Source organism: Anguilla rostrata, chromosome 15, assembly GCF_018555375.3.
Source record: "Anguilla rostrata isolate EN2019 chromosome 15, ASM1855537v3, whole genome shotgun sequence".
Taxonomy (NCBI): Eukaryota; Metazoa; Chordata; class Actinopteri; order Anguilliformes; family Anguillidae; genus Anguilla; species Anguilla rostrata.
In genome coordinates, this window is record NC_057947.1 from 29,599,044 (window position 1) to 29,623,651 (window position 24,608).

The window sequence follows — 24,608 nt, forward strand, 5'->3', positions numbered from 1 at the left end:
CTACAGTGAAATAAATTATTGAAAAGATATTTTAAGACAATTATGAGGAATAATGTGTTTCAGTTGAAAAATTGAAAAATACATAAGACTATAGTCTTATGTCCAATGAGTGAAATAAATGCAAATATTTTATACATCCAATTTATGCTATCAAATGGATAGGAAATCAGGTTTATTCAACTACTACAGTGAAATAAATGATTGAAATGATATTTTAAAACAATTATGAGGAATAATGTGTTTCTGTGGAAAAATACAAAAATACATAAGACTATAGTCTTATGTCCAATGAGTGAAATAAATGCAAAAATGCTAAATACTCAATTCTTCCAATCAAATGGATAGGAAATCAAGTTTATTCAACTACTACAGTGAAATAAATTATTGAAAAGATATTTTAAGACAATTATGAGGAATAATGTGTTTCAGTTGAAAAATTGAAAAATAGATAAGACTATAGTCTTATGTCCAATGAGTGAAATAAATGCAAAGATTTTATACACCCAATTTATACTATCAAATGGATGGCAAGTCAAGTGTATTAAACTACTACAGTGAAATAAATTATTGAAAAGATAATTTAAGACAATTATGAGGAATAATGTGTTTCTGTGGAAAAATACAAAAATACATAAGACTATAGTCTTATGTCCAATGATGAAATAAATGCAAAAATTATACACCATTTTACCTATCAAATGGATGGGAAGTCAAGTGTATTAAACTACTACAGTGAAATAAATGATTGAAAAGATAATTTAAGACAATTATGAGGAATAATGTGTTTCTGTGGAAAAATACAAAAATACATAAGACTATAGTCTTATGTCCAATGAGTGAAATAAATGCAAAAATGCTAAATACTTGATTCTTCCAATCAAATGGATAGGAAATCAAGTTTATTCAACTACTACAGTGAAATAAATTATTGAAAAGATAATTTAAGACAATTATGAGGAATAATGTGTTTCTGTGGAAAAATACAAAAATACATAAGACTATAGTCTTATGTCCAATGAGTGAAATAAATGCAAAAATGCTAAATACTCGATTCTTCCTATCAAATGGATAGGAAATCAAGTTTATTCAACTACTACAGTGAAATAAATTATTGAAAAGATATTTTAAGACAATTATGAGGAATAATGTGTTTCTGTGGAAAAATACAAAAATACATAAGACTATAGTCTTATGTCCAATGAATGAAATAAATGCAAAAATTTTATACACCCAATTTATACTATCAAATGGATGGGAAGTCAAGTGTATTAAACTACTACAGTGAAATAAATGATTGAAATGATATTTTAAGACAATTATGAGGAATAATGTGTTTCTGTGGAAAAATACAAAAATACATAAGACTATAGTCTTATGTCCAATGAATGAAATAAATGCAAAAATTTTATACACCCAATTTATACTATCAAATGGATGGGAAGTCAAGTGTATTAAACTACTACAGTGAAATAAATGATTGAAATGATATTTTAAGACAATTATGAGGAATAATGTGTTTCTGTGGAAAAATACAAAAATACATAAGACTATAGTCTTATGTCCAATGAGTGAAATAAATGCAAAAATGCTAAATACTCGATTCTTCCAATCAAATGGATAGGAAATCAAGTTTATTCAACTACTACAGTGAAATAAATTATTGAAAAGATAATTTAAGACAATTATGAGGAATAATGTGTTTCTGTGGAAAAATACAAAAATACATAAGACTATAGTCTTATGTTCAATGAGTGAAAAAAATGCAAAAATGCTAAATACTCGATTCTTCCTATCAAATGGATAGGAAATCAAGTTTATTCAACTACTACAGTGAAATAAATTATTGAAAAGATATTTTAAGACAATTATGAGGAATAATGTGTTTCAGTTGAAAAATTGAAAAATACATAAGACTATAGTCTTATGTCCAATGAGTGAAATAAATGCAAAGATTTTATACACCCAATTTATACTATCAAATGGATGGGAAGTCAAGTGTATTAAACTACTACAGTGAAATTAATGATTGAAAATATATTTGTAGATAATTATGAGGAATAATGTGTTTCTGCGAGAAAATACAAAAATACATAAGACTATAGTCTTATGTCCAATGAGTGAAATAAATGCAAAAATGCTAAATACTCGATTCTTCCTATCAAATGGATAGGAAATCAAGTTTATTCAACTACTACAGTGAAATTAATGATTGAAAAATATATTTGTAGATAATTATGAGTAATAATGTGTTTCAGTGGAAAAAGACAAAAATAGATTACATTATATTACATTTGGTGGACGCCTTCATCCAAAGCAGCATACAATAAGTGCATACCGAAGGTCATTGTGACAACTGCAAAACACAGGTTTGACATGGCCCAATTCTCATTTTGTAACAATTATTCATAGCCATGAACACATTAAGTCCAGTTCACACAGTAAACATTGCTCTCTGACCTAATTTTTGCTTGGTCTAACTAGGACGCATGAAAAGCTACAACATCAAGATAATCAGACAATGTACAATATAAGTGATGGTTGGAGGTACATTTGCAACATGAAAGTGCTATAGGAACACAGCAGAGGAATTGAAACCATTGAGAAAATGATCCTTGATTGGGATTGCCCCACAGAGTGGTGATAGTTAATCCAGGTATAAAGAGAGCTAAGTCTTCAGACCACAGCGGAGGATTGGCACTGCCAGAGTGATTCATTGAGAAACAGGGAGTTTGTTCCACCACTGGGAAGCTAGGGTGGAGAAGCTCGGTGGCAGAGACCAGCAGGAACCATTCACCCGGATGGCAGGGTGTGCAGGTCGCCCTGCTGCGGCAGAGCGGAGCGGTCGAGCTAGGGTGTAGGACTGGATCCTTTCCTGCAAGTAGGTGGGGGCTGTCCAGTTGGCTGCAGTGTAGGCGAGGGGTCAGGACTTTGAACCTGATCTTGATGGCGACCGGTGGCCAGTGGAGTGACTTCGGCAGGGGAGTGCCTTGAGAGAACTTAGGAAGGTTGAAGACAAGTCGGGCAGCATCATTCTGAACCATCTGGAGTTGCTGTATGGCACAAGTTGGAAGGCTGTAGTCTTATGTCCAAAGAGTGAAAAAAGAAACCCAATTCTAGCCCTAGGAATTCTCTTAAATTACTGATTTTTCTATTAAAATAATTTAATTTAATTGAAATAATTCAATAATAGAAATTGACAGTAATGTTTAAAGTATTTTTTTTAAATGTATTTCATTGAAAATCTGTCAAAATAAGGCTATATCATGTTACATCCCACAATTTTTTTTTACAAATAAAAAATATATACAAAACCAACAACTAACCCTTGTCCTAGGACTTCCCTTAAATGAGGTTTTATTTAATTTACACATTTTTACCAAAAGGTTTGTCAGTGGAGCCACCACATTGAGAAGTAGCAGGAAAAACCAGTGGAAGTAACCCACCAACAATAAAAGCTGCAACCCAAAAAATTCACATTTAGCCAAGTTGACAGTCAGGTTGGCCTCAAAACGCTGGACATGACCTATGCAGATGTCACTCTACAAGATCACGTCGTCCACATAAAATGCACAACCCGTTAAACCACACAGAACCTTATTCATTAGACGCTGAAAGATGGCGGGAGCATTTCAACTCCGGCTCTTTGAGTCAAAGGTACTTACTTGCCAGTAACCTTTCAAAAGATCCAACTTAGCTTTGCACCTGATCGATACAGTCCTGCATACAAGGCAGTGAGTAGCAGTCAGGTTTACCGACAGCATTTACTTTTCTGGAGTCTGTCTAACCCATCAGATTTATCAACCAACAAATATGGAAAGATCCATTCATATTGGAAGATGCTAACTCCACTATACTACTTTCCAGTATGCAGTTCAGCTCTCTTACATCTGCATACGCTCCGCTGACACCAAACCCAGATAGAAACAGCTCGATAGGGCTAGCATCTCCCACTTCTACATCACACTCAGTATGTTTGGTCCTTGAAAGTTTGTCTGAGAACAGACAAAGATAAGAGATCAACCCAATCAGATTTCCTCACAGTGTCAGAAAAATGGCTGTTGGGTTTCCAAACTGACCAAGTAGGCAGTTATTCGACTTCCTGCCCGTGAGAATGGATTCAGACGGGATGCAGCAAACATTACAGCTTTCTGTTCAAAACATAGACCATCACCTTTCACACCTGAATCATGAGGCTAAATTATATGGTAAGGCTTTAACAAGATACCATTACATTCTCCTCGTTCTGTTGATTTTATTATAATGAAATGTGCCAAAAAAAATTGGTACACAGTTGCTGTTATTACACAAAATCGGCAAATTAATTATTTTACACAATGTATGTGTATCACGTGTCAACCCCCATTTTAACTGCCCCAATTTTATGCTTACCAACAACTTGCATCGTACATTTTAAGCATTAGGAAGATGTTCTATACAAGAACGATGTCCAATTTTTAGTATTCATTCACAGCGCTGGAGTTGTGATGAGGATAAAAACATGAGGCTTTTAGTAAGTCGGGCAAGAATAATCACTGGTAAACAAACCAGGCTAGCGTGGAAATATAACCACAAATTCACAAAAAAAAAAAAAAAGACAAGACACAGAGAGAGTTTAAAAACAAGATCTATATTTGAGCTGAACCTTTGAGAGCTGAATTTCACCTTCAAGTCAAGCTTTAGTGCAGCAACGCTGCCGACAGCTGCTACATTGGTTACTTCATTCTACATTAAACATCGTACTAGAAAACATGCTTGATTTGTATAGGATTTGCATTTCAAACTTTTATTTTGGTGAAATTATACAACAGACGCACAGCTGAGTACTCCCATGCAGTGCATAGCTAATAAACTGGTACAGAAAGCAAATTCTAAACCTAAAAGGAGCTCTGGTGTCCCCTTGTGAACATTTGGCAAGCAAAAACCTTTCGTTCCAAATTTATCCTGTGGTCAGAGTCCCTCGTCTACTCGAGACTTATTGCTATAGCTGGAACCTGCCGAATGCCCCAGAAAGGTCGAACACCAGTCGTAAATATGCAAATGCAACAACAGAAAACCACATGTTTTTTTTTTTTTTTAATAGATTGCCATGTGCCAGACATTCACTGAGAAAACAAAAATAAAATTCAAAAAACAAGAGAATCTGGACACTTTGCACGCTGATACATAGTAAATGTGTTTTTATTTCTTTTCTTTTTTTGACAACTTTCTTTTATAATCCAAACCTTGGCATGTTTGGTTTTTTTTTTCTTTTTCTTTCTTTAAATTTTGACAGCCAATCATAGTTTGTAGAAACCATCAGCCATGAGGCCAGTAACAGGTATGATTTTTGACTGAGTCCAATATGACTTTAACATTAAAAAGCTCACACTACCCCGAAATATATAAACTTCACGCATACTGGTGACATTCAACATTCAAGTGCCAGTGTTTTTGTACTGTCTTTTGGTCAAGTTTCTTGAAACGTTCAAAGAATCACTTTTAGGCTTATAAAAATAAATATTTCTCAAAAAATGGTTAATAAATTACACAACTAGCAGCAAAAGTAGAATCTAGAAATCTGTGTGCAAATGCTAAATTCCCCAAACTGCTACTCCCCCTGGTCCCAAATAAGTCCTGGTTAAATAACAAGAGCCCTTCCCCTTTTGTAAACAAGCTTCGTTTCACAATCTCCACACTGTATTTGGAAGCTTAAGGACGCGCACTCAAGACATTTATATAAAATCCTAGATGCGCAATAAAATAACGTCGTAAAACTTGATGGGCACAACATACAAGGGCCTAGACCTAAAATTAAATAGCACCAGTCATCTTAAGTTACCTCAATACTGTCAGTGCATCTGCTTCTGTTCAATAATTTGTTGAAAAAAAATTTCAAGGCACAACACACTTCAGCATAAATCTATTGCACTTAAAAAAGTTAAATGCCATTTTATACCCCCGTCTCACAGCATCGCTCATAAAAAGGGGAGCTGGCGCTAGCTTGCTTGGCCAGTGATTTTAAACGCACATCAAGGCAGATTAACTCAAGAGCTGACAGCACTGATGTCACCATAAGGGTAAGGAGAAACCCCCAGCCTCCCCTCCCCCCACGTCTTTGGCCTGATCAAGTGGGACACACGGCCAGAACGCAGAGGAAACCTAAATCGGTGGTGCACTCCGGCCGCCCTCGCCAAACACCCGTTCTCCCCCTGTACATTACACTAACCTCCGCAAAACCGCTCCAAGTCTTTTGGGGGGGGGGGGGGGGGAAGGAGCCCGGCCTCCTCCAAGTAAGCCGAAGGATATCATTACGGAATTTTAACGCAGCTTGAATAAGAGAAAACGTGGTGGTAATAAAGTAAAGCCCGCTGCAGAATTCATCGGTTTTCGCGCCTTGACCAAAAAACAACAACACTAGCATGCGTATGTAAGACCGAACCGGCCGCGACTTATCCGCCTGGCCGCTTCAGCGTCGTGGTCCATGTGTAGCCAATCAAAACTTCGCTTTCCAATACGGCAAGCCTTCTGTCCTTTTTTCCGACATAGCATTCCCGTTTAGTATGAGAAACACTTAATTGAAAAACGAAGGTTTTTCAATTTCCCCCCGTAAAACGTTTCAAGTAATAAAGAAATTAAACTGGAAAAAACAATAACTCCACCCAACCTAACGGCTAGCTTGCGGTACTTTTTACTAGCTGCCTTAACACTGTCAAGTCAATTCAGAGAAGTGGAGTAACAAATTCCAGCAGTGTGTGTCACAACACCAACGTGCATTAAGACACAAGCGTTTCATTATTTCAGTGAATATTACGACTGGAATGGCTTTTTAAAGACTACCATATCCCTAATGGGTGTCTATCCAGGATAGAGTGAGCGAAAAAGTTTGAACTCATAGTCCCATAAAATACAACTGCCACGCGAGGAATCGATACCGTCGATTGAATCGCTTCTGTGATGGATCAAGAAGTTGCTTGTGCTGTAGCGCAGAGCACGCTACCCGATATCCCTGTGACAATTTGAATTTCAAATGGAAATAATGACTCACTCAAGTCATATCATCCCAGTGTTTGCCAAGGTTTGATTCAGTACAGTAAGCTTCTTCGACGGCTTACAAAATAATAATAATAATAATGATAATAATAATAGTTTAGCTCTTGGCCAGGTTTGACCAGTTACATGACATTTCAAAAATGAAAATTCCTGTCTAAAGTGAAAGGCACAGTACATTAACAAACAAATGATCCTCAGTTTCTTTTTTTTTTGGGTTTTTTTTTTTTTTCTTTTAAAGGAACGAAATGTGATGCAGAGGCAAACCAGATGTCCCAGATCCCGTTTGGGATGATTGGATGAGCGGCCATGTTTGGGCTCACGTCGTGTCGTTGTTTCCGACGCGCTAGTTCTCTTGCAGGCCGCTGGCCGGCGCTAGCAGCTAGCAGGCTCCCCTTGAGTACAGAGTCAGAGAATCACAGCTGGTAATGTACTGCGAGTGCTCGTCGAAGCTACACAGGGTATAAGGCTGGCTATGTTACATGTGGTTTCCTTTTACAGCTAGTTTGGCGTGGGTGACCTCCACTGAGCCTAGGTTTCTTTTTTTTTTTTTTCTTTTTCTTTTTTTCCTTTTGCATCACTCCTTTTTTCCTTCTAGTTTCCCCACCAGTCCACCTGGGAGTAGTTTCCGCCGTAGCCATCGCTGCTGTAGCCGAAGTTCCCAAAGCCACCTGCGGAGGAGAAGCGAGCCGGTCAGAAATTGTGAAGTAAGGTGGTTCAACAAAAGGCGTATTTTTGTACTTTGACCGACAATAATTGTTTTACAGAGCAAACACAAGTAACATACAGAAACAAGCACACTAGGCACTATGACCCTCCCCCCCCCCCCCACCCCCGAGCCTTACCACCGCCAAATCCTCGGCTGCCCCCGCCATGCCCTCCAGTGGCACGACCTCCACGGCCGCCAAAGCCGCCGCCGCTGCTGGTCTGGCGATAATCTCTGGCCCCGAAACCGCCGGAAAACCTGAGAAAGACGAAAAACACGTAAATAAATAAAACGACAAAGTCACGTGTAAATGGACTGCATTTATATAGCGCTTTTATCCAAAGCGCTTTACAATTGATGCCTCTCATTCGCCAGAGCAGTTAGGGGTTAGGTGTCTTGCTCAAGGACACTTCGACATGCCCAGGGCGGGGTTTGAACCGGCAACCCTCCGACTGCCAGACAATCGGTCTTACCTCCTGAGCTATGAGCTAAGTCCTAACACTGGATACTTTCAACCAAACAGTTGCAGACTACAAAGAAAGACCTGAACCACATTTTATCGTACGCCCACTGGTGCATCACACCAGGCGATCAAACGGAAACCCCACACAGCGAGCGAAGCGGTGTTGGCTCGGACGACCGAAAGCCGGTCTGTACCTCTTGGAGCGGCCCCGGGTGGTACTCTTGTGCTGGTGTTCATAGGCCAGGCTCTCCAGCCAGGAGGGCACCTCCTGCTTGGACTCGACCAAGATGTCCAGAAGATCCTTGGTGATGTTGCTGTTCTTGTCGTTGAAAAAGGACGTAGCCAAACCTGGTGGACACAAACCCCCAGTCATTTTAATACCAATGACCGTGCGCCACGGTCAGCCATCTTAAATCAACCACCACTCTTCCAGCGCGCCCTGAAAATGGAGCTGGGAGACTGGAATAAAATGCTAACATCAAAACATCTTTCCAAAGATGAGAGAAACTCATGAAACTTGAGTTCAATCAACTTGATCTTCATAATTGATTTTCTGAAGAAGCTGCGTGGATGTAATTGGGTAAGTGTTTCTACGCAAGCTACTAAAATGCTACGAGTCATAACTGTCCATTTTGCTTCAAGTCCAAGGTTCCAATTTTGAAGTCTATAACCTGTATAACAAGACATTTTGAACAGCCCTTGGCTGGTTCCATAAGGCATAGGTATGCAAGTGTTCAAGCTGATGGACTATAGAAATGTCAAGAGCTTACCAAGATTTCCCACACGACCAGTACGACCGATACGGTGGACATACTCCTCAATGTCACTGGGCAGGTCGAAGTTGATGACGTGTTTCACATTAGAGATGTCAAGACCACGGGCAGCCACCTAGAGGACCAATGAACAATCAGTGCTTGTTCTTCGGCAACAAGTAAAACAAAAAAAAAAAAAAAAAGTGTTTGTTTAGACAAAGACAGAAGCAACATACCGCTGTGGCAACCAAGATCGGGCACCTTCCGGAGCGGAACTGGTGAAGCGCCTCCTCGCGGTCTCTCTGGGAGCGGTCGCCGTGGATACTGGTGCAAGCGTAGCCTTCGCGGTAGAGGAAGTCCTCCAGGGCATCGGCACCCTTCTTGGTTTCCACAAACACCAAGGTGAGGGAGTCTTTGCCTGAAAAAGTAAACCAGCATTCAAATTCGGAGTCCGTATGTCATCACAGGACCAACCAAGACCAGCCAATGGGAGGGAAGAGGGTGCAGGAGATGACCTCATCAGCCTCATACATAGTGCCTGCAAGTAGATGCCTGTGGAATCCACCTTGTGCAAAATAAGTCTCGGAGTGCAGCAGGAATAACGCACGTCTAACCACAGCCACAAAACTTTAAGCCGGCACAAAATGGACTGCCTAATTTATTTTAGCCGATCGTGTCCAAGTTACTGGGTCGTGCTGGGTTGCTAGCCAACAACATACTGCTCAACCGTGAAAAAAATTACTCAGTTGTTAAATTGACTTTAGTTGGGCACAGTGTTTGTGGCGTGTTCTGTGGCTGTAAGAAAGCAGGGCTCAGGTTGGGGGCTGGGGGGGGCTCTAGGAGACCAGCAATTCAGACACACAAAGACACTGATGCAAACACAACGGCTTAAAAAGGGGATGACTACACGACAAATGAAGCACAAGACCACAGACTAAATGTTCACATGCACTTGTAACTTCCCTGCAGTGTTACCATAGCGATTCACTTACCCAAATCACCAGGCTTCTCACTGAAATCTATTTTAATCCATAAAGCTACTTGTGCTGTGTTGGTAACCATGGATATAGGTCAGGTTTCATACATTTCAACTGTGATTTTAGCCTAGAAGTAATATACAGCACCGAGGAATCACTTTTAATCCCATACTGTACCATTCTTGGTACTAGACATGCTATGGGTACATCTTCACCCACTGGTGACCCTTCAGTGCAGAAGCAGAAATGGAAAACTTGTAATATTTAAAATAAAAAAGTGCACCCATTACATATGAATTTGCCATCATCCATAAAGCCAACTGACCACACATTCTTTTTTTTTTTTTAAATGTAATTATTCATTTTTTTAACTAGTCCTCTAAACATATGAACATTAGTTCATACCCTTGAGGTTGCAGACAGTAAAGCGCTCAGCCAAATTGAGCCCCTTTCCAAATAACAGCACACATTTAAGAAACTAAAAATTTCCTTCATTCACTTTTATAGAATTCTCTATGCATTACTGTCCATTCTAAAGGAGAAACGGCACAACAAAATCATACTGTGGAATAAAATAGAGTGAAATGAGGAAGGCATTCTACCACATAATAATAAAAAAAATCTGATACCAACTCACCAGGTTTTTCTGGGTTCTCACCCGCATTTTCCTGAACCTCACTGGGAATGACTTTGAATAAAACCAAACCTCACCATAAACTTCAAGCATTTTACAGCAGATAATTTGTAAGCAGCAAAAACATCCAAGTTAGAAATTTAACACAGCCTTATTTAAACAGCGACAGGGAGGAACGTGACCTGACGTCCATACGGACTGCCTTCAGCGCGAAAAACTGCAGCAGAGGAACCGCACCGTTCCTATTCAGCACTCGGACTATGTGCGTGAAAATTAGAACATCTCTCATATCTTTATTTATTTTTTAAAAGCAGATATTAAGAAAAAGGCCTATTTCTATTTCCATCCCAACAGTAATTGACCAGCTTTAAGCGGTGTTATTCTATACAGGAATACAGCACTACTTCCTGGGCAGGTTTATAGCACTAAGCGCTAAGCACACATGCGGGCAGGGCCTGAAGCCTGGTGCTCACCTGTAGCGTTCAGGAGATCGAGGAGGAAGGAGCGCTTGTCGCCGTCTTCCACCCACACCACTTTCTGGGTGATGTTTTCGGAAGTGGACCCGACACGGCCCACCGCCAGGAAGATGTACTCCTCCAGGAAGTCCCGGGCCAGGATCTGGAAGCACAGACAAAATCGCTCAGACCACATTGTCCACGCGCAACTCCCTTGTCTCGCCTTTGCTTTCGGTCTCCGCGCCGTTCGCACCTGGATTTCCTTGGGGAAGGTGGCGCTGAACATCATGGTCTGCCGGATGCCCTTGGGGGGCATCGTGTCCTGCTCCACGATTCGCCGAATCTGAGGCTCGAACCCCATGTCAAGCATTCTGTCCGCCTCGTCCAGCACCAGATAGCTGAGGAGAAAATAAAATGCAGAGATCAGATTAAGCTTGTGCTTTTTCAGGCATCTGCAGCTTAATCTACACGGAGCGTGAACTCGCAAGCATTTAAATAAATCTGGAGTTATTCAGGACATGAAAGGCCCTCGTTGTAAATTAAGCATTTTTTTTTTTTTTTTTTTTTAACCTGACCTGCCTCATAGGTAAAACTCTGGTTCCTTTATAACTCAAACCAGCTAGAGGGGTGTCAAACGCAGAGTCGGCTGTTTTTGAGCTTTCCTTCAGCATCAGCAGCCTGTCGAGGGCTTGAGAATGAAGTGTGTGGACTCCAGCCAATCAGGGACTTAACCGAACCAGTTGTGCTGAGACGCACTGAAAGCCAGCAGACACTGCGGCACTCCGGAACCGGAGTTTCACCCCTGTGCATTATGGGTGTCGGAGGCAGCAGACTCACGTGCAGTAGTCCAGGCCGATCTTGCCCCGCTCCATCATGTCCACCAGGCGGCCGGGCGTGGCCACGAGCAGGTGGCACCCCCTCTCCAGTTCGCGGATCTGCTGCCCGATGTCCGCGCCCCCGTACACCACGCAGGGACGCACTTTGGAGCGGTACGCGAACTGGAAAAGGAGAAGAGCGCACAGACGCGCGTTTCAGATGCGTGTCAGACGCGTGTCAGACGCAAAGAGACACCGGCCCCAAGGAGAGGCAGGGTCTGGCGTCGTGCGGGTTGCCATCGGCAACGCGCGTTCGGGAGATACGCACCTTCCGCGCCTCGTCGTAGATCTGGAGCGCCAGCTCTCTGGTGGGGGCCAGGACCAGGGAGAGGGGGAACTGCTTCCTCCGCCCGTACTTCCCATTTTCCTGCAGAAACACCACGTGTGTGGAGCACAATTAGAAACCCTGGGGAAATCCCAACACCGGCAACCAACAGCCTACAAATCTTCAGGTGCACACAGCTTATTAAAAAAAAAAGGTTTTAACACAAACTGATATTTCCTAGCTGGTCATCAGTCACCAGTTTCCCCACATTCAACAAGAGATTCTGTAGTTAAACAGAGTGGCAAAAGCACTGGGCAGGTAACTGAGCAACCACTGGTGCGATGCCTACGCATATGAAGTATCAATATAGTATAAGGCACGTGACCATTTGCCTGGGCTGCATTGATTATACAGTATAAAGAGTGGATGTGTGTCTGCAGTACCTGGCCACTGCCTTTCATGGCCTGCATGGCTTCTCCAGGCCCGTCTGTGTAGATCTGACTCAGCACCGGAAGCAAAAATGCTGCAGTTTTTCCAGAGCCTGAAAAGGGGATAAAATCAATCACTGAGCAAGCAAGCGTTCATCAGAGTAAAAATGTTGTAGATCAGACATCCAATTTACCTATTACAACACATTCAACTGCAATAACCCAATGAACTGTACTCCAGCATTGTCAGTACCTAATGTTGTAATTTTCAAAGCATGAATTCATTATTCTGAATTTGCTCATTTTTTTATTTTCATTGATGGTTTAATAGAATAGAAAATAAATAGAAAATACAGGCCTCTAGTTACACCAGTGCATGCAAACTAAAAGCAGCTCTGAAACCAAAAAGCAGCGCCAACTATCAACTACAGCCAGAGGGGTGCCCAGCTGGAGTCGCTACTGACCGGTCTGAGCACAGGCCATCAGGTCCCTCTTGGACTTGATGATGGGGATGGCGTGCTTCTGCACGGGGGTGGGGCGCGTGTAGCGGGTCAGATTGATGTTTCCCATGATGATCTCTCCCATGTCCACGTCATGGAACTGGAGCACAAGAGCAGCTCAGTCAGACGCCTTGCTAAACGAGGCCACATTTTTGAAAAAAATTTTAAAAAACCGTTTAACCGAAACGTGAAACTTACGCTCTCTATGTGCGGAGGGCAGTTGTTGCCAGTGGCGTCCACAGGAATGTCGTCGTACTTCTCAAAGTTAATCCCCGTGTTGCTCCCGGAGAACAGCTCACTGAGGGGAGGGAAGATGAGACGGGCGAGTTTAGGAAAGTGCACTTGGGTCAGGCAAAAGCAGATTCAACACGGAGGCAGAAAGATCACTCACTGTTCCAGGCGCTCGTTGGGAGGAGTGGGCTTGGACCAGTCCTCCTCGTCTCTGGAGTCCTCCACCCAACGACTGTTTCCTCCGCCGGGGCGCTCATACCTGTCCAATCACAAGCCAGGTACACGCTTACACACGCTAGCACAGGGCAGGCTGAGCGAGAACCATAATTAAAACAATCGCTTTCACTACACAATTCTGGCAAACGTTCATTTTCGTGAAACATGCAACAGACCCAGGTTTGCCCATAGAAAGTGGTCGAGGGGGAAGCTCTAGTTCCACGGGTAAAATCAGGGATTTACGTGCGGCTGCACAGACAACATACCTTCCTCTGGATCCAGAGCCGCGGTCGTTGAAGAAGGAAGACTTCCCCCTATCCGTGCGCCCTCCGAAACTAGTGTAAGCATCCCGGTTGTCTTTTCCACTGTTCCACCCACCACCGTCTACATTCAGAAAAAGCATTGTTATGAAGGACGAAGGACTAAGTTACCGAGGAATTTTAACATCAGCTTACTGCAGTGCTTCTTTACAGTGCTACAGGGCTCGCAGGTTTCATGCACTTCCAGTTCACACACAGCAACATGGTAAATGGACTGCATTTATATAGCGCTTTTATCCAAAGCGCTTTACAATTGATGCCTCTCATTCGCCAGAGCAGTTGGGGGTTAGGTGTCTTGCTCAGGGACACTACGACACGCCCAGGGGGGGGTTTGAACCGGCAACCCTCCGACTGCCAGACAATCGCTCTTACTTCCTGAGCTATGTCGCCCTCAACATCTGAACGGAAGACAGAGGACCAATCCCCCACCTGCATTCTGCACTGGCTGGGACTGGTTAAAGGAGCCACCGCCTCGGTTGCCACGGTACACACCACGACCACCTCTGTCTGGGCGTGAAGATCCGCGTCCTCCAAAGCCGCCGCGGTCGCCGTTCACCCTGTTGTCCCTGCCGTCATGGTAACCATTCACATAGCCATTGCTGCGTCCGCCATCCCATCCAGGAGAATCTTGATTCAGGAGGAGACACGGATCACAATCTGCACCCAACACCCCCCCCAACCAAAAGTGTGGACCTGCCCAAGAATTACTCATTTGAAGAAGGGTCTCATTTTTGCCCCAAAGTCCACACAGTTGGCTTTCATACCAGGCTGGTTTTATTTTTGACAGTTTATAGATTAAGGTCACTGTCCACACCCCCTTCCAGTTACATGCTGTCCTCTGGAAAAGGAAGACTTAAGGTTTGATACTAATGGTCATTTCAAGGTGAGCATTCATGTAAAACTGCTATATTATCTGTGCATTACTCGTGCAAAAGTTTCTAATTAATTCCTTGTGGGGATATGGGGAAGAAACCACAATCCAATAAACATCTGCAAAGTGTTTTAAATTCCATGTAACACTACCAATTCACCACTGAGAAGCCATTGCATTTACAAGGGAATATTTAAACTTTTAGATCTCAAACACTATTCAAAATACTTATGACCTGGCTGTAAAAACTAATGCCCAGGCATTATAAAAGCATCCCTTTAGAAAAATCAAAAACCCACCATCTCTACAAGTCTGAATTCAAATGGATCACAACGGCCAGAAGCGGTCACAGTGAGTACCATGTGTGACCATAATATCCAGACAAAAAGGTCAAGAGTCAAGATTCTCTCTCTCTAGTCGACATGCCAACCCACTGGGCCACTTCATTCAAAGTGTCATTTAAAGAAAGATAGAAGATAAGTATTTTTTTTTTAAATAAATTTTAAAAAATTGGGCTTGCCCTGTAATCCATCTGCTTACTCAAAAACTCAACGAGCCAACGAGCCGGAACTGCAAACCAAACAACTGGAGTCAAACTGTGGGAAGCGGAAGTCATGCCACAGTGTGAAAAAACATTTACCACAGCGATCAGCCCAGCTGAGCACGCTGGACGCGTCGTCGTTCCCGTCGGTGGCGGCGCTGCAGTCAGTGCGGGCGGGGGAGGCTGGAAGCGACACGGCGTTACCGGCCGGGGGTCTCTCAACCGCTCGCCAAGAGCGGCGCGCCCGTTCCTTTCACACGCTCACCGCTCACAAACAGCCGCTCCGCAATTCTTTCCCCAAAGACCAAGGAAGAGGCGAACCCTCGGCATATTCACTGATGCTCTCCACGCTACTGGAGGTGCCCCACCGGGCCCATGATATTAACATGGCTCAGTGTTCAGGAAGAGGGTTCCCCCTGTGTAATATTTTGGATACTCCCAAGTCCAGACGAGGTCAAAGAATATAGCGAAGTAAAATAAAACCCTAAATGTACAAAACTGGCAAGTGTCTGCATGTCTTTCTTTCAAAATGGATGTGTTCAAGTACAGGCAGTTCCCAGGAGTTGCAACAACTGTGCCAAGTCAGACTCAAACAGATGAGAAGCAAACTGCCAATAATAGTTACATTGGAAGAGAATGTATGGAGTTTAAGTTGCAGTTTTACAAAAAAAATAGAGAAATTAAGCCTTTATTCGTTGAATCAGTTTACCTGAACAGTTTGGATTTAGTTTGGAAAAACTACCGAATGACAGTAGTGCTTCATGGTGTTCAGAGAAAAAGGATTGTGAATGATGTTCTGACCAATGGCTAATTACCACAGCCTTACCCTATACGGTACCTGCACAAAATAGTGTAGCCATCTTAGATAACAGCCAATGACAGGCACACGATGTGCCTTCTGGACTTACAGTATCTCCTAACTCCAGAAAAGCTGGATTGCATGTTAGACACCACTTGATCCCAAGGGTGAAGTGTCAGTGTTGGCATCAATCTAACACTGGTTTAAAAGCCATGCATACCTTGCAGTGTAAGATTAAAGCCAGAACAGAGGTTTAGGGAAAGAATGGCACACCCAAGATGCCATTCAACTAGAGAATAATTTTACACAGCATTTAATATATCCAAAGCTAAATTTCAACTTTCCGTCTCCAGTTATTGTGTGGAAGTCTCCAAGTATAAAAGGAATCAATCATGATCCAAGTCTCCAATCAATCTGCTTGAGGCCATCCAAGCTTGCTGAACTGATCAGCCAGCCCAACTTATGGCTGCTCCCAGCATGCATTTTATGGGTTACAAGCCGTTAATACTGTCCCATGATTAATTCAACATCTGAATGGTGAGCCTTCAATCAGCACGGCACAAACCACAAGACGCAAGTGAACATGTCATCTTAAATCTCAAACTCAGGTAAGATGCAACAAAACTCGGCAATGCTACTAAACAAAATGTCCGCCACCCATCTGAGCCGAGCAGGAATGCAGTCATGTCACGGATCTTGCATAAAACAAACCGCACATTTGCCTCCACTCAGACCAAATGCAGTGCAATTCCACATGTGCAGGTTTCACAAGTTTGTCCTGCAATTTAAAAAAAAATAAAAAATCTGCTACATTTATCACACTCAAGTGGGCAACAGAAGGCACGGCATGCTGTACACTGAAAATGTGGGTGAAGAGATAACGGGTTCAACTCCAGTGAGAAAATCGGACAATTTCATTGGGGGAACATTATGTTCCGAAATTGTGTTTTTATAGGGGTTTGCAAGAAAGTTTGTACTGTACTTTTTTTTTTATGGGCAAAACACTGATGCCAGCTCACACAGGCATGCCCAGTTCAGTACATGAACCAGCATACACGGCAGCAACATAATCCATATTGTACACAGGATAATCCTTTCAAGGCATTCCACCAGCTGATCAGTTACCATGCTGCAGACACAGCACACCACCATCCCTCCAAAATGCCATCACTGTTAAGTTCAAAGGTCATACGCTCAGAGCTGTAAACAAATCCACGACAGAACGCTGACAGCGCGCTTCACTCAACACCGCACACCACCCTCTCCAAACAGAGGATTCCATGTGAAGCTGCTGAAGACTTGGGTGTGAAAAGGCCGCGTTTTTTTTTTTTCTTCTCCCCCCCCCCCCAGAAAATTCAGAGCTCCACATTTAGCAAGTCTGACACGGACATGCATTACTAAACACTGAGGCCAAGACGAAAGCCAACAGGCAAAAGCAAAACGAACAACCGGGCTAGACTGACCAATCGAAATTAAAGCAGTGACCAAGCTCACAGTAACGGGACCGTGCCCAGCAATTAGCGACAAGGCCGCAAGGAACCACCGCATGGAGATTAAGGGAGCCGCTGCACTCCCCTGGCTACATGCAGATAAGTCCAGGTTTACCACATCTCTCCGGCCAGCCGCCCCTGTAGGCCTGATAAAACGCAAGCTCCTGGGAAGCGTATCTCGGGTTACCTAAGCAAAAAGTACAAGGGCCAGCATCAAAACAACTTCAGGAGAGAGTAGAATTTTTTTTTTTTTTTTAAACTGAAAATGCTAAAATTGGCTCTCCCGATAGTTACCGGTCCTAAAGTCATCCCATCCGTTCGCACAGTTAGATCTGCGCCTGTGGCTGCGCTCGGGACGCCATGCTTGAGGGTACTGTTTAGGAGAGACTTTAGGAATATTTTATTGCATGTGGGGGGAAAACACAAGAGAAAAAAACACGAGGCATCAGGTGAAAACAGCTGCCGTTCACTCAAATCAGAGGAAAACCCAAAGCCAGCTTTGCTCAGTAGCGTCAGCGACGACTGAAATTATCAACGCGGCTGGCGGTAAAAGATCCACAACCTGGGCTGCGTTAAGGAGTCGCGAAGCCCACATTGACAGGGTGGGCTTTCTTTTTACAATAGTTTTTAGGCTACAGAATTAAACAAGGCCTCATTTTGTGTTCAACCTATTGCTCAATCACATCAAAAAAACCAAGAAGCAAAGCTTGCATTTTGAGAAAGCTGTTAACTAAGCTACATCTAATACAACATACCAAAAATAAATGTAAAAATACAAGCTGTAAGCTGTCAGCTGGCTAACGTTAGCGGCGACTGCTTGTCACCACCACAGATGTTACCCATCACAGCTCAGCTGCGAGCTTCCATAAATAAAAGAAGCTGTCGCGAGCCATGCAACGTCGAACACGCAGTTTCATCAAGAGGCACACAGGCTGGGCTTCGGGTTGTCCAATTGCTTTATACCATCAAATTTCATTTTTGGAGACTACTCCTGAACATTAATGTTCTTCATTTTCTATGTTTAGCAGATATGATTGTGGGGGGGTGGGGGGACACAAAAAACAAAAAGAAATCCAGAATACAGCAAGTGTTCTTATTTACTGAATCCAGAAGAGGTAGGAACAGAACTGTGGCCAAGTAACTGTGAACCAAATAGAACCCGATACATTAACAAACCACTACACCCCAACGGTCAGCCCAAAAACACAGCCCGAGTTGAGATCAAGTCTTCCTAAAAGCCAAACAAGGCCCAGACAAACAGAGAAACAAGCAATCGAAACACATGAGCACCTACAAAAGGTACCGATATGGTATGTAGTCTGCATTGAGCATGTGACCAAACCTCCATTTTCCTCAACATTACCTTTCAGCACAACTTCCCAGATATCAAGTTGCAGATGTTTAGGCATAAAATCTCTCCTCTCCACCCCCCAGTCCAATAAACATTTGCACGAGATGAGAATAAGCAGCGCTACAGTGTGATCGATATTAAAAACACATTTTAAGAATGAGTTCTCTGATTCGGCGACTGCGCATTGGCAATACCGGCGTGTGCTTGGCACATCATGCTGCAGCGCTTTCCAGGGCAAAAAGCTGTGAGAACACAAACTTACAGCTCTGCATCGGTGCCACTGAATAACCGCTCTGTCTACCAGAGGCAAAAGCACTTCCTGTTGCGAAAAAAATGAAAATAAAGTCAAGAAAATTATGGGGAAGACCACAGCTTCACGATTTCATGATGAATACATGTTACCTGGAAAGATTTTTTAAAAAAGGATAAATTTAAGACTGCTTGTGTGATTACTGCATTGGTCTATCCAAAAGAGAAATTCACACCAAAGAAAAGCAACAGCTCCTGACATCCAAATAATACTTAAGTTGTGGGAAGCCAGGCATACCCAAAAACAGGATGAGTTTGAGGGTTACTCTCTCAGATTTCCAGCAATTAGTGAGAAATTATCACTGCCTTTGATAACTGCTCCTAACAACTCATGTACCGTTGCTATGACAGCGAGAGGCACTGTTCAATGCCTCAACTGTAAGAAATGAATCTGTTACAGAAGGCTTTATGAATGTAGTCCAACATGACCCCCCTCTTCCCTTTGTAGCTACTTGAGATTACGCATCTCAAGCAGTTACAAGTAGTTACATGCACAGGCATTCTGACGGAATCTCAGAAGCCAAGAACGGCACCTCATTGGCTAATGCAAACAAGGTACCTGAACAGAGTTTCTTTTTGTGTTGAGATTCAACTACAACCCTAGACTGAATCTCCTCCGGAGAAAGTGCCGTTTGCACAAAGAAAAAGTACACTTCAGAAATTAAGATGTGATAATTTCACAGCTTTAAAACCAAGTTAAGAGCTTAATTGCATTAATTTCTTTTATAGATATACTGATTAATAAACAGCATGTACTGACTGATTAAATCATTAAACTGTTATTATGCACACACTGGACACATAATTGCACAATGCTTCTCAACAGTATTCTGTCCAGGGGAACCGGTCCATCAAAATAAGCTGCTCTTAACAAGAGATGCCCCTTTTCACTAAGAGAAGCACTAGTGAGCAGCATGGCAATTTTGGGTATGGAGCCAGATTCAGTTTGAGGCTTAGAAGACAGTGTGGAATGCTCAACTGTGCATGTAAGCACTATGTTTGACTTGAAAAAATTATTTTATTTGAATACTCCAAGACGCCAATCTGTAACCAGCAGCTACACCAATACATGCATTTGTTCAGTTGTACAGCTTTTACTATGGTCAAAGTAACTGTACAAACATGCCGTCTGTCTACAATCAACAAATTCTTAGTTCACAGGCCTAGGTGCTGGACCTTTACAACAGTACTGAGCCAACACCTCATGTACACCCCACAGTCTCTCAAAAGGCAGTGAAAAATGACCATGTTGAATAAACCTAACTATGTTCTATGAATTTATAAGGAAATTTTCCCCCATTAACGCTATACCCCTTTAGAAAAACTTTCTGCAGGTATGCAAGTAAAATCACTAGTCCCAAGTCAAAATGGTCAGATAGCTGTTGTGTGCAAAGTTCAGTTAATGCTTGTGAATCAGATTACATTCACCTTATGACAGCCATTTTCTACATGGCCAACTATCTGTTGGCACAAGCCATATGCCCACCCATCGTTAGGGTTACAAGAGCTGTAGCTTGTTCATTGAAATGATGCAACTATCACCACGACTGCTGTAAAAATGTGCTGTCCTCAAACATTTACATAACTCAATGCACCACTTGCTACATTATACCTAAAAATGAAAATCTTGCGGTTTTTATAAATCAACCGAAAAAGAAGGAATTAAGTGCCCATTGTAACATATCAATGCTAAGATGTACAGTCCTCCGCAAGTTCAAAGAGTTAAAATTCTTTCATCCTGTTCAATAGTTCATAAAGCCCTATTCACACCAAGCAGTTTACAGAAGATTAGTTGGTTGAGACATATGTTCTTAATAGATAGAACAGTGACAAATACATAACTAATTTCATATCACTGGGTAAAGCAATGACAAATTACTAAAGGTGAAAGGTATCTATAACTAGTTATTTGCTTGTGTAAGGGAACTAACAAAATGAATCAATCTGAAAAATATATATATTAGTGTTTCCCTTTAATACCAATTTTCAAGAGAGGACAAAACACAATCTAGTTTATCCATCACAATGTCATATGACACTGGCGATTAAAAACACAGACTGAGCAATACTGAATACATCTGACTGATTAAACTCTGGTTGAAAGTAGTCCAACCACAGACAATCCTTTGTTTCATTTCCAAAATCTAACTCCCGATTCTTTTAAATTTTTAAAGGCGGTGTCAAACACTAAGATGCAAATGAAATGCATTTAATTAATACCTACCACATACAATGCATATTGCATAGCAACTGTGCCATTTAGCTGCTTACAATTAAATTCCTATGTGAAAACAACGCTTTTCACCACGGTTACCCCTTACCATTTTTAGAAGCTTCTTTGTTCCTTAAATGAGGTGGAATGTAACGTCCTAAAGGTAGAAAGACATTTGTAAGTAACAGGAATGATTGTCTCAGCATTCAGATGCATTCTCATTGCCACTGGCTATTGAAGTGCACATAACTCACAAATAATATTGAACATGGAAAGTAGATTGTAAATTTCTTGTATCAAATTTATATTAGAGGATTTAAATAAATAAACAAACTGATGTACACAGAAGCACAAATTACACTCCATCTAGGAATAAACCCATTGTGGAGTACAGCCACTGTGATGCATTCAATATCAACCAAATGGACTGCACATTTATATGACTAGCATTTATAGCAGACACTCATATCCAGAGAAACTTCAGAGTTTTTAACGAGGTGCCCACATATACAGATGGACATTCATTGAATCAATTCAAGTTAAGTACCCTGCTCAAGGGTATAACAGCAGTTCTCTAACCAGGGAATTGAACCTGCAACTTACAATTTGCAAGTCCAGTTCCCACCAGAGACTAAAATCTATGGCTGAAGTAACTGGTAATCGGAACAAAGATACTTACTGCCAGTGCCACCTCCACCCTGCACGTCACCCACAGAGTTCAAGTCTAGGCCAGCAAGCTGAAATAAAAGAGGAATGTCATGTCATATCACCCATTTTTACAAATCTAACTGATCAGACTGTCACTCAGGAGGCAATAACATTTATGTTGTTCCTCATACAGTTCCCATTCCCACACGCTGTACCACAGTGACCTATGGTCAGGGGAATATAGTGAGGTTGGAAAAGTGAGCCTTGAACTCTTTATACTCTCTTTGTACTCCGAATAACTACGGTCATTGCACAATTTCATGCAACCTTTTATTTCCATCCGGTGGCGCCCACGTGAACATTTGTGAAAATCTAGAGCCATACTCGGCCAGCACGGGCTCTTCAGTGTTTAATTGCATTAAAGGGCTTGGATTAGAGTGCCAGTCTGTCGCTTGCACCCAAAGGCAGAGAGCGAGATCGACACCGGGTCACGCGTTTCCCGTTTAGAACAGTGAAACGCTCTCTCCGGTCTGGTAGCAAGCGGAACTGCGGCGATATTCTTCAAACCTACGTGCCACGTTAGTTAGGGAACAAGCCAAAGAGTTCGACAAAACATGACAAGTAAAAATGACATGCGATAGTAAGGCGATGGCAAAGGCCTTATATAAAAGTGGCACCACGGCATGGATATAATCTGTCGAGTAAGCATTTTTATTTTTTATTTTCCACCATTAGTGACGACGTCAAATAGCTCACGTTAGACATACGCAAGAAGCCATTTTTGTAGCGCTAAAAGCTAACTAGCTAGCGGTTACGTCATGGCCGTTCCATTAGCCATGTTGCTAAAAAAGCCACGCTGGACAACGTGCCATAAACGGACATATCCATTAACAGATAAAACTGGTCAATGTTACTTTTATAGGGTTAGGCAGGCTAACTCTCATAGGTTACCCAAGAGAAAAGTTACTTTATTAAGCTGCTGATGCAGGCTCTGGGAGCATGTTTAAGGATAAAGTTAAGTAACGTTCGTCTCACAGTCAATATTATCGTTATATAATTATACAGCTATATAGTTAACAGAATAGTGGATCACTAAATCAGATATGAGAAGGGAAAAGGTAAGAAGTTGACCGGAATTAAATAAATTTTAAAAAAATTAAATAAATAAAAAAAAACCTTATCGCCGTTTAGACGGTAGCATTATCGTGGAAGCAGTTGCTAGTCAACTGTCGATTAGTCTAGATTTGAGAAAAATTACCAAGATAGTGAGCTACCTATTAAAGCTGTAATTTGCCTTAACGTCACTTTGATAACCAGCTAGTGTTAGTTCATGCTGAAATACGTTGGCTATACAAGTTGATACGCATGAAACAACCGGGATCTGAAAAATAACTCGAACAGTGACATAGTTAGCGAGACGTCCTAACGTTAGGCAACTATCGACAGCTAGTTACCATTACCGTTCGCCACTTTAAAGCACAGAATGTCATCTCTCAATACAGATCTCGCATAACATTCGTTGTCCGTCACTTCTGAGAAAACATAATAACCAAAGAAGATGCAGCTAACGTTGAACAGAGTGTGCTGGTTTTGGAGACAATAGCCGCCATTGTGACGATGGTGACTCCTACAACCACAACCACCATTTTAACCAGCCAGAGCCGAAAGCACACAGCGATACTTAACACTGTATTAGCCAGCGAGCAATGTACACAACCAGCCTGATATCAATCAATAACGTATTTTCTCTAAAATTGAATATGTCCAAGTTACACTTCTAAGCCACGTAGCTAGACAGTTACAGCACAGAAGTAGTCGATACTCACCTGCTGATCTAGACCGTGTGCAGTTTCGACGGCCACATGACTCATAACTAAAGAATAATGAGGATTTATTTCTTCTGAGAAAGCTATACTGGTTATGTCCTTCGTTGTTTTTTTTCCCTCGAGTTCTCTGATATATACGTAATATAAAATAGTTTATACAAACAGTTATGTGTATAAATGTGTCCTTGTTTTCGTTCAGTTTCTGAACTCAGCCCGAGCTTCTAACCGGCACCTTCCTCTGGTTCGTGCTGGAATACAAGTGAAACAGCTATCGCGAGATTTTATTGACCGAACAAACCCTGAAACGGAAATACTTAAAACATCGCGATGTTTTGGCGGAAGCAAATGCGTGGAAGCTGTCGCAGATTGTAGGAAACAAGTAAATCGGAGTGCTGTGCTAAATAATAAATTGTGTTGGCCTGACTTTTTTTGTTGCAATTTTATTTTCTAATTTACGTAAGAGAAGCTGTAAAATGAGATGATTCCACTTAAATGTGTTGCTGTTTTCCTGTTCCAATGTTTTTCTGCTGGGCTAAGACAAGCCTTGGGCTAGGCTCCTTGCCTATGCTAACCTGAAGAATGATGGCAAGTTGAGCTCACAGATCTTTTGAGCTGTTAAGTACATTTAACGAGCAGGACAAGACAATAATTCAACGTCTCCGTTACCATTCCTAGAGTTTGTCCATTGAATATACTAAATAGTAAAAAAAAAT

General features: G+C 42.0%; 1 protein-coding gene across 7 annotated transcripts; it reads right to left on the reverse strand.

The window, feature by feature from the left end:
• Positions 1–4,608: 4,608 nt before the first annotated feature.
• Positions 4,609–24,163, reverse strand: LOC135241429 (ATP-dependent RNA helicase DDX3Y-like). 7 transcript variants are annotated; one of them, XM_064311856.1, is made up of 21 exons: positions 23,896–24,163; positions 22,101–22,158; positions 21,531–21,578; positions 19,163–19,219; positions 17,844–17,936; positions 17,665–17,736; positions 14,278–14,475; positions 13,795–13,912; positions 13,473–13,571; positions 13,280–13,379; positions 13,046–13,181; positions 12,597–12,694; positions 12,157–12,255; positions 11,851–12,011; positions 11,267–11,411; positions 11,032–11,176; positions 9,184–9,365; positions 8,966–9,083; positions 8,390–8,543; positions 7,872–7,990; positions 4,609–7,697 (listed from the first exon to the last, which is right to left on the reverse strand). In XM_064311856.1, the coding sequence occupies exons 1-21, from the start codon at positions 23,938–23,940 to the stop codon at positions 7,621–7,623; spliced, it is 2,322 nt and encodes a 773-aa protein (XP_064167926.1). In that variant the 5' UTR covers positions 23,941–24,163; the 3' UTR covers positions 4,609–7,620. The 7 variants fall into 7 exon arrangements, with proteins under 7 accessions (XP_064167926.1, XP_064167921.1, XP_064167924.1 ...); XM_064311851.1 differs by lacking the exons at positions 17,665–17,736; positions 17,844–17,936 and adding an exon at positions 10,562–10,612; XM_064311854.1 differs by lacking the exons at positions 17,665–17,736; positions 17,844–17,936 and adding an exon at positions 10,562–10,612 and having other exon boundaries at positions 14,341–14,475; positions 23,896–24,162.
• Between the last annotated feature and the right edge of the window lie 445 nt (positions 24,164–24,608).